Genomic DNA, 10,708 nt, shown 5'->3' on the forward strand with positions numbered 1-10,708 from the left:
GGCCACCCCACTATCCCCTTCCTAAAATGTGGCTCTGGGTGAGAGATGTGGGGGGCATGGGGAAGGAGCAACACATGGGATGTCAGGAGGTTCCGTTCCCGTGATATTAGCCTTCCCCCAACCACCTGGGGAATCGCGACTAAGCACCTAGCATCTCTGGGCTTGTTTCTTCATGTGGACTAGAGATTTACCTTACTTCGGCTAAGATTGCTGGGTCCTTCATTCTACGAGTCTCCAGCTGCTTCAATGTCAATCACAGGTAAGGGCAGATGAAAAGCTGGACCCCCGGGGGAAGCTTGTTTCTAACTTACCATGGCACCCAATGTCTGTTCTATTCTACCCTGGCTATGATAATTGCTGATAACGAGCAGATCATGGGCTGGGAGATCTGGCTGTTTGAGGTGTCTGAAAGCAGGCTTTACTAGAGCCATTCTGAGTAAGTAGCTACAAAGCTGCTAATTAGATTCGGCAAGTTGCTGAGTCACTGTCGGGTAAGATCAAGTTGCTCTGCACAGATGATGAGGTCCATCCTGTCAGCAGCTGAGAACATGTTCTTTGTGATTAAAAAGAACAGGAGTGTGCAAAGACACGTTGTGGATTAGCTTTCACAATTTACAATGAGTAATTAAAATCGAACAGACCACAATTAGAAAGCATCCACAACCTTATTTTGCCATTTGTCTTTTAATTAATTACGTCCCATGATTTAGCTTTAACTCTACACAGATTTCTGATGGGGATGGGGGAGAAACACAGAGCTCAGAGCCCTGATGTATTGGTTGTGACATCTTGGAGGAGGAGAGTAGAGAAGATGCTCAAGTATTTCATATAAATCACTCATCTTTTCCTTCCTGAGATCTGCATATCACAACAGAGATATTAAGCGAGACTGGCCCTTCCTCAGACTACCTCTGGGCACACAATGGGTTTAGGAGAACCCTGCAAAGAGGAGCCAGGGCAGAGCTGGTAAGAGGGCTTCCCCCCACCCCCCCTCAGCATTGGTAGGGTGATAAGTGAGAGAAATGTACCATTGTGTCATAAAGAAGTAGTATCTGATAGGGTACTCTGGCACAAACGAGGTGGGAGAAATAATTTTTCAATGGAAGAAATTCAGACAGAGTCCCTTTTTGTGATACCAATGGCTTATCATAAACAAGCAGTAACTTGGTGCTTGGCATGTCCAAGGTCCCTGTGTGGAATCAGGACCATTGAACAAGGGCTTGAGGAATGAGGGTCCCTGGGGTACAAACTATTTTCCTGAGCATACCTGGGTGTTGCTCCAGACCACCTCAGGCTTCCATCAGGCTCACCCCAGAGCCAGAAACAGGCAGGGGGAAAGCATTTATGCATCTGCCTTGTTATCTGCAGTTGGGTCATTCATAAGTTTGCTTTGCTCAATAGGAAAATTTTGGTTGCCTGTTGCTTGCTGGGAATTGCCGCATTTTTATTATGCATCAACCGTCAAGTGTCTAGGACAGTGACACTTAGTCCTCAGGTTGGAAGGTGTCATTTGCTTAATAAACTAGAGACTGAAAGCCCAAGTCTACTGACCTGAGTCACCTCATTGTCTACTCTTGACTTTCCTCCCTAGATAGATGCACCAAGGAGGTTCGACTTCTATAATTTTCTGAAATAGTTAAAATCACTGTGGGAGGGTCCTTTATGGAGCATTACATTCCAAAATACCATTTATAAACCAGTGAGTTTGTACCTAGAATGCAGGCTCGAACTCAGAAGCAACATTGTCTGTGGTATTAGGATTCAGGCCTAGCCTCTCAAAATCTGCCTAACTTATTACATCTATGAAGTTTACCTAATCATGGAAAGATGAAGCAAAAAGTTCTAGGTTTAGTTAATAGGTTGAGTTAATAGGGTGTTCTAGCAAAGCAATATCCAAATGGTGAAGAAAGACTTAGAAATCCTATAAGAAAGGGTTTGACTAAGAGAGATGCTTGGAGATGAGTTGGAAAGTCTCTTAGTAGTCATCTTTTAAATGTTCTTGCCTGCCTTCTCAGCAAAATAAGAAGTCGCCAATAAACTTCTTCAATTTCCTGCCACCAAATCTACAACTCCATAGCATCCATGCTAACCCTAGCATGGTGATATGCATTCTATTGCTGGAAAGTTGCTTTCTGTCTCCTATATCTGCAAGCCCCCTCTCTCTGCTCACTCCTGCCCCTGCTCTCCCACCACTATTTAGACAAGTCTTAATCTAGTCCATCTTAAAGAAACTCTCTCTCAATTGGGCCTCATCCCTGGTTATCATTTTACCTCTTGCCTGTCCTTCACAGCCACATTTCTGAAAACGTTGGTCTCACTGCCTCCATGTCCTCTTGCCCCACTCATTTTTCAATCTTGTCTGAGTAAGAGGGTGAGCAGGGGCTGAAGTCCAGCTTGCACTGTGCTCACTCCATGCGGGGCTGAGTCTGCACCCCAGGAGGGAGGGTGGCGCCTGGCCACCGACTCCTATGAGGGCAGTTGAGGGGCTGCTGAAAATGCTCTTCTCCTTCCTTCTATATAACTCCTCCCACCTACCCTTCCATTTCACCAATTCCCACTCATTCCTCAGGTTTCTGCTGGGAAAGCTGAGAAGTTTTCCCTGATTCTTGTCTGCATGCTGCTCTGGTATCACTGCTGCTGGGTTGTGATGGTTGGTCACTTGTCTATGTCCCAAGCTCTAGTCTCCACTAACTCTGGGAGGGCAGGGGCCATGTCTCTCCTTTTGCTACTGGATCCTCAGCACCCAGCACGATGCTTAGCCCATAAGAGGGGCTCGACAGATATTTGTCAAATGGCAAAGAACAAACTTCCTCTCCAGCGAAATGCCTGCAGATGGTAAGAGGGCACTGTTGGGCCCATAGCAAAACTTCGCTACTCACCCAATCCTCTTGGCATAGACCACATTTATGATGGTATGAAGGGGAGTCCACACACAAACATGGGCCCTGTGCATCTCCTGGTCTCTCGTTAACAATCACATCTTCCCTAGCGCAGGGGAAGGAGTCAGCCAACACCTGCACCTAGGTTATAGCTTTGAGATAGGGACAATAAACCTCTTTATGGCCTTTTTGCTTCATAAACTACAGAAATGCCAGAAATGAGAAGTTTTCACGCTGGGAATGAAGCTTGAAGACAAAACACCCTTCACAGGGGCCTCCAGCTCACGATGCTTAGTGCATGTCCTGAGGGTAAGGCATAAGGCATAGCACCGTTGGTCCTCTCAAGGCTCTGACAGAGCCCCAGTCTCCTCCTTGTGCTCACTGTCAGCTGTATTTGCCCCAACAGGGTCAGAACCAGCCCTGAGAAGGAAAGCGACAGGAGGAGTCAAGGGCAGAAGACCCTGGCTGGCCTCCACTCTCACCGGTACCTCTCCGTCCTGTCTCCCTGTGTCTGGTCCTCCCTCCTCCATCCCATTCTCCCCATCATAGGCTGTGTGGTATTTTAAAAATACGAATCTGATAGTGTCACACCCCCACTTAAAATGCTTAGTTAGCTTGTCACCACTCTTGGGATGAAGATGAAGGAGTCCCCGCAGGCCTGGCCCGGGTCCACTTCATCCTTCTTATCACCCCTCCCCTTGCTCTTACAGTTGGGAGTAACACAACCTTCTTGTTCGTTTTTTCTTCAAGGCATGCTCACATGCTCCCCCTCCAATCCCAACACACACACACACACCACACACCTCCGGAATGCTTCCCATGGAGTCAGTCTGAAGGGAAGGGAAGAGAAGGAGGAGGAAGAAGGCCTGTAGGGCTTGGCCCTCGGGGCTTCCCTTTTTGCACTGGGGGATGTATGCCCATTCCTGAGGTGGGGGCAGAGTTGATCTCAGGGAAGGTAAGTTAGGGAGCCTGACTATGGCTATAAATTGAACCACATTCTCTCATTTCACCATATCGATAATAAAACTATTTTGATCTTCACCTGTCTAATTCCTGTATCTATTTCTCAATTATATCTGAACTCAGTGAAAAAGAGGGATGCTATTTAATAGTCCTCCTCAAAACATTTACAAACTCAATCTGTTACTGTTTTAGGATAACCACATGTAAGTTAAAAGCAAAGTAACAAAGATCCACAGTGTTTGCCCATAGGCGAATTTGTATTTGCTGAACGGGTGAAAGAAAAGTACTGGCAGACAACAGTTGACTTACTTTGGGGTTACTGTTCCGGGCTCTGTCAACGACTAGCAGTGTACCTTGGAACTGGTTACTCAGCCTCTCTGAGACTCAGTCATGTTATTAAGACAAAATGGTGTGTTGCATGCAAAGCACATAGCAACTTGTCTGGCACACTATAGTAATCTAGGATAGTTCTTTCTGTTTTCAGCTTTATTCTACTCCTGATTCTTGCCTGTGCCCATGATGGTTGGCACTGGACCCTTGCCTGGCCCTCACCTTTCTTGGTGAGGAAAAGGCTCGAGTTCTTACGCACATTAGCCAGGAGGACCGTGACTCTCAAGCTCTCAAGATTACTCTCTCTTTATGTTTTCTGCATTTAAGCTGGCAGTGCCAACCATTTGCTCAAAATGGGAGGTGTCGATTATGAAAAAAGAGGCTCCAGAATGCCAACAGTTTGAGGGGGAAGAGGCCAAAGCTCTGGGAGGCACAGATTCCTGCTCCCACACTAGGAATGAGGATGAGAAGACAGGGTGGGTGGGGGAAAAGAGGGGTGAGGGAGGGAGGAAGGGAGGGGTTGTAATGGGAGTTTTCTTGGGGTGGGGATGGAGCTGGCTTGGGGGCAGATTTTGAATAAAACTATTTGTTAAAGCCATTTCAGATAAACTCTTGATCTTAAGAAATGGTCCAGGGTAAAGCACAGAAATATATGGAAAGGAATGAGCTTAGAATTGGAGAAAATGGAAGCTTTAGATAAAGACTAAGAATAAGATAAAGACTATCTCTAAATTCAATAACTAAAAAAAAAAAAAGTGGCCTGTTAGGAATCTGAAATGGGATACTAACCCAATATGTTTCAGTAATCAATGGGAAAAGATTATTCAGCAACAAAGTGAAGGCTGATAGGTGACTATAGGTCAACTCTGTCCTGACTCTCAAGATCATGTGTGCAGTTTCAGCAAGTGACTTGACTCCTCTGAGCCTCATTGTAGGGGGACATTGGTAGTTGCCGCTCTAACATCCATTCCACCTTCCTACCCTGTGGTCCAGCCTCTAGTACGGTCCTCAATGATCTCTGCTGCCGCGTTCATGCACTATGTAATTGCGTCACATCATACCAGGGTTGGCCTGTGTGACCAACAGATTATGGCAGATATGACAGTGTGTCACTTACTTTCATACCCCCACATCTAACCCATAAACAAATCCTGCAGGCTCTGGCTTCAAAGCATATCCAGAATCTGACCACTTCTCACAACCTGCATCACTACCAACTAAACTACCACCCTCTCTCGTCTGAACTATTGCAAAAGTCTAATTGGTTCCCCTGCTTCCATCCTTGCCTCAAATAGCCAAAATAACGCTGTCAAAATACAAGTCACATCACGTCACCTCTGCTCAGAATCTTCTGAAATCTGGCCACGTTATTCAGAGTGAAAGCCAACATCCTTTCAATGACCTGCAAGACCCTGTGTGACCCAGCCCCCACCTGTTACTTCTGATTTCATCGCTTACAACTCCCATTACTCACGCTGCTCTAACTACCATAGCCTCTCTTTGAGTGGTGCACACTGCACACCTATTCCTCAAATGTGGGACATTCTCCTGCTTTAGAATCTATCTCACTCCCCTGCTTTTTTCTCCACAACACTTATCACAATCTAAAAATATTACATATGCTATTCATTTTATTATCTGTCTCTACCCACTAGAATATAAGCTGTATGTGGACATTACTTTTTCTTTAATTTTGTTCATTGCTATAGGCTCTGAGCCTGGCACATAGCAAGGGACTAATATATGTATAGGCCTACCTTGAAGATATTGTGGGACTAGTTCCAGACCACCACAAGAAAGTGAATATTGCAGTAAAATGAGTCATCTGAATTTTTTGTTTCTCAGTACATATATGTTACATTTATAATATACTATAGTCTGTTAAGTGTGAAATAGCATTATGACTAAAAAATAATGTATATATGTTAATTAAAAATACTTTATTGCTAAAAAATGCTAACCATCATCTGAGTCTCTTAGAAAAATGATGCCGATAGACTTGCCTGATGCAGAGTTGCCAAAAACCTTCGGTTTGTGAAAAAAAATGCAATATCTGCAAAGCACAATAAAGCAAAGTGCTATAAAACAGGCATGCCTGTACTAACGGATATTGATACTGATTACTACTGAGTGATACGTACTGTTTCAGGCACTGAGGGGACAAGGCCGAATAAGACCTAACCCTGCCCTAAGGATACTCCCTCCTCTCCCCACTCTCCAACACCAGCTATTTGAATAGCTTCCTCCTGACCAGGCCCCAGTCTTACCAGTCAAATCTGGCTGCTGCCTAGAGGCTGGGGCACTATTCACTGAAGCCTCAGGCCTGAGTAGGTACAATGTGCAAAGAACTTTGGTTTGAAAAAAACTAAGAGCACCCCGCCACCCTACTTGGCTGGGGAACTCTCAGTGGCAGGACCTCAATGACAAGGGGCATAAGAAGGCCACTGCCTGGATTGTACTCAATGTGTAAGTCAATATACAGCAAGTGGACAAGAACTTGCCACTGTCAAATGTGTAAACTGTATACCATTGGTATGGAGGACGTGTGTGTGTGTGTGTGTGTGTGTGTGTGTGTGTGTGTCCTCTTCCATACACCATCTCAGGACCATGGTCTTTGTTCGCAGGGTAGGCTCTGACTTCTCCTAGAAGAGAGCCTGCCGGGCTTTGGGCTGGTCTCCGCAGTGTAAAAAGGTAATTACCTGCTGGCTGCCTGGGAATGTAAGGTCTCAAAATAGATAACTTTAGTAATTAAAATAAGAAAGGAGTCATCAAGGTTGGAAGATATTTTTTGTCTTTTTAACTGAAGACTCTAAGGGTTAAAATATGAACTGGAGAGGAACATCCTGATTAATCAGTCTCATAATTAGAGGGCATGCCAGCTGGAGGCTTGTCTCTACACCACAGGCTTTTGGGGTTCCTTTCAGTGGAGAGCTTTTCCCAGTGTTCTCTCTGACTCTGTACCATACAGGGTCAGAGGGCTCACTTTGGTATAAAGTGTAGCTGTAAAGGCCCATTGATTTATTCTCTTATTTGCAGCAATGGACATTCTGTGCTTTCTTCAAACAGACCTTATTCTACTGTCTTTGAGAAGAAGTACTGAAGTATCAATTATAAGAGAGATACACAAATAGAAATTAGTATTTATCTATGCGGGATATCTGCTGAAAAATAAAAAGACCATTAAACTACTGGCACACACGATGAAGTAGGTCCAGTTAAGAACGCCCACCACAAATGTTGAGTGCGGCCCGCTCTCAAACGAAAGGCCTGACCCTCACGAACAGAAGGAAAAGGAGCAAAGGGGAGGCTGTGGGGGCGGGGATGGTTACCTCCTCTTCCCAAGAACCCTGGAAACCACTCCATAACTTTGGATTTCCAGGAAATCTCTTTAGAGGCCATTTTTCCTGAGAATTTGGTACCACAAGAGCCAGAAAGTAGAACAGGGCTAATAATAACTTTATTGCTGCAATAGTCCTACTTCAGAAACTCGGTATTTTTTTAATGGCTGCTTTCTAGGACACCATTTTGTGGATATATATGTGGATGTTAATTATGACAAATGTTATAGATTATGGCACGGACACCATTACTTTTCCTAAAGAGTGCTAAGTGCTACAGGTAAAGTTAATGATGTGACTAGGCTGGGGACAATGACCAAGATGACCATATCTATTCCCTTTGCTATCAACATTTAATTGTCCAATCCAAACAGATCTTGACTAGGATAGTTTTTTCTTTTTTTCTTCAGCTAAGACAGCAGAAGAGATGTTTATTATATATGTTACATTCAGCCATATCCAAGAACAGAAGTAGTCCAAACTGTCACAAGTCCAGGACAAAGGACCAGAAAGGACTGCTTTTGTACAAGCAACGTGGGTCTCTTAAAGTGGTTTTGGTAATCAATGACGATAGATGTTTTAGATCCATTGAGAAGTTCTAGACAGCAGGCATGCAGTCCAACAATTTGTGCCAGTGTCCCTGGCCTCTGGCTTTCCTTATTTCTGCTCCTGTGGCTTCCATGGGTGTACAAGCTAGTGGTTTACTTGGACCTCTGCCTCATCTTTGTTGTGTGCTTCAGCCTGCGCATTTGTTTCTTCTTCCTCTTGGCGCTCATGGCGCGGAGGTTTCTAAGAAAATGGCACTAAGGCTGACAGAGCAGATATTTTCTTTATGATTGTTCATTATACAGTATATTTATGTTTTATACACTTTTCTATGGCTATAGCTTAATAGTACTTCCTATGCTAAAATCATAGGACTGTCCTGGAGCTTGGAAAGGCATTGCAGAAGTCATTGAGCACTTGCCCTAGGCTCTGGCCTTTATTCACTTTGATTCAAAGGCAGAGAAATGGTAGGCTTCCTCTTGTCCCCTGCTACCCACCCTCATCGCCCCCCCCCTCGCCGCCCCCCAAAAGTGAGTGCCTTCCAGATAAAAAGCTGGTTAGGATATGGGAGTGGATAGATAGAGCTTAGGAATCATAGAGAACTAGGTTTGCATCCCAGTCCTGCTGCTTACCTGTCATGTGACCTGGGGAAGTTACTTAAACCCCCAAAGCCTCTGCTTCCTCTATGAACAGATACTATAATAGCACCAATCTCAGAGAATTGTTGTAATGGGTAATTTGCTAACATACTGATTCAGTCAGGATGGTGTTGGCTACAGGTAACAGAATTCCCAATTTGAATAGGCGCAGAAAATTCAGAAATGTGTTGGATCAAATTGTTTTGTTAAGAGCCGGGCGGTTGAGAGCCCTGTCCCACAGTGGAGGCTCTGGCAGGGTTTCCTTGCTTCTGTCTTAGCTCTCCTCTCCTACATATGCAAGCTTCATCCCCAGACTTGGGGCAGCAGGTCCAGGCTTTGCATCCACACAGGCAAACATCCTCCCTGAGTCTGTCCCTTGAGAATGAAGAAACACTTAGATAACTCACACCTTCCCCTCACAAATCACTAGTCTCTGCTGGGTTATCACCAATCCCTGTCACGTGGAAAGTATCCCACAATGACTGGCTTAGAACTGGGTGCAAGAAATGAAATGACCGCCCTTAGCTGAGATTAGTTAGGGACCTTCCTGGAACTAAGATCAATGCCCCAAACTGAAGGGCTGCTATATAATCTGCAAGAGTGGAAAGATGTTGAGGAGAAATGGCCACTGAGTGCTACACAAACATAAAATGTTCCTAGCATGTAACTAGTCCTCACTGAATGTTAACTGTTATTGTCCTAGTTGTATAAATAACAGGCATTTATTAAATTCCTGTTGGTAGGATATATCTCTTTTTTTACTTCCTCAATGGAGACGGAAACAGTAATGTTAAGCTCAGCACATTTTCAACGAATATGCTTTCTCCTCTTCCATTCATCCACTCTCCCAACTCCTCCAGACAATTGTACCTACCATCTCCTTTGGTAAGTACAATTCATAAGAGGGAGCAACCATCTCCCTTATGAAGCCACCCTGACGAGAAAATAATTTCAGTGCCAGTGTGAGTCTGCAACAACAGCAGCATTAGAAACATGGTTTTGTTTTAAGCCGGGCTTGTTACTGATCAAATGCTACTATAAAACTTTCATAAGGTTATTATGGAGCATGGCTTTTACCTGCTAATATTCAAGTTGTTTTGTACAGTTGCAAAGAGACAACAAAACCAGGAACATTGATTAAGTGCTTCTGTAGATCAATACAAACACTGCAGCCTTTCAGCTGCTGTAAGAAAGGTAATGTGTGGTCTTGGCCTCATCTGTTGCCCTCCAGAGCTTGTGGACAGTGTCCCCGCAACAGGGATTGTTGCTTTGGATTTCAGTCTTAGGGCTGTGGGAAGACAAAAGAAGGTCTCCATGGTTTCCAATGTGACAGGTCAGTCTGAAAGATGAAAGTCACCGATATAAAGTTGTCTCATCAAAGAAATTTTAGAGATGAGAAAAGTAAAAGTTTCAAAAGGGAATATAAGTCACCATTATTGGAATCCCTAAAGGATTTTTCTCAAGGTTCTCGAGAGGGCTAGATTACAACTAGGAGAGTTCTCAAAGCTCAAATAACTAGACATAGCCTAAATCGGCAATGTTATTGATCTATTACAGCAAATATTCTGCTCTTGCTCCATATTCCTTATATACACTCCCACTGCCACGTAAACACATTATGTACCTGTGGACAACTCACAGGCCACCAGGCAAATGCATTAATTCTCTCAGGAATACTGTGACCCCACATCTCAGCAGGGCTGTGGGCTTCTGCTTCTTTCTTTCTACATCCAAGAATTCCTTCAAAGACTATGACTTTTTCTTTCCCATTTAAAGAAACCGTTATCAAAGAGGAAGTTTACTTGTTTTGAATAATATTACTGGATTCTTTTCCTCTATTTCCAATAGCCACAAACATATATGTTTCTTTGCAGGCACTCAAAAAGCACAAGTCAGGTAAGAATGGAAAAGTAGTGATGGAGGTCATGGGAAGGTAAGGAAAAGCAACCTGCCAACCAAACAAGCCAAAAAAAAAAAAAAAAAAAAAAAAAAAAAAAAAAAAAAAAAAAAAAAA

General features: G+C 44.0%; 1 protein-coding gene across 5 annotated transcripts in view; it reads right to left on the reverse strand.

Annotated features, from left to right (window-relative positions):
* Nucleotides 1–9,855: 9,855 nt before the first annotated feature.
* Nucleotides 9,856–10,708, reverse strand: part of FARS2 (phenylalanyl-tRNA synthetase 2, mitochondrial) — a 455,949-nt gene continuing 455,096 nt past the window's right edge. For all 5 annotated transcript variants that reach the window (XM_023534658.1, XM_023534659.1, XM_023534660.1 and 2 more), the window contains one exon: nucleotides 9,856–10,033. In XM_023534658.1, the coding sequence (XP_023390426.1) occupies nucleotides 9,871–10,033 (163 nt within the window). In that variant the 3' untranslated portion in view covers nucleotides 9,856–9,870. The remainder of the gene's footprint in view (nucleotides 10,034–10,708) is intronic.

The sequence above is a fragment of the Pteropus vampyrus genome, unplaced genomic scaffold (assembly GCF_000151845.1).
Source record: "Pteropus vampyrus isolate Shadow unplaced genomic scaffold, Pvam_2.0 Scaffold129, whole genome shotgun sequence".
Lineage (NCBI taxonomy): Eukaryota > Metazoa > Chordata > Mammalia > Chiroptera > Pteropodidae > Pteropus > Pteropus vampyrus.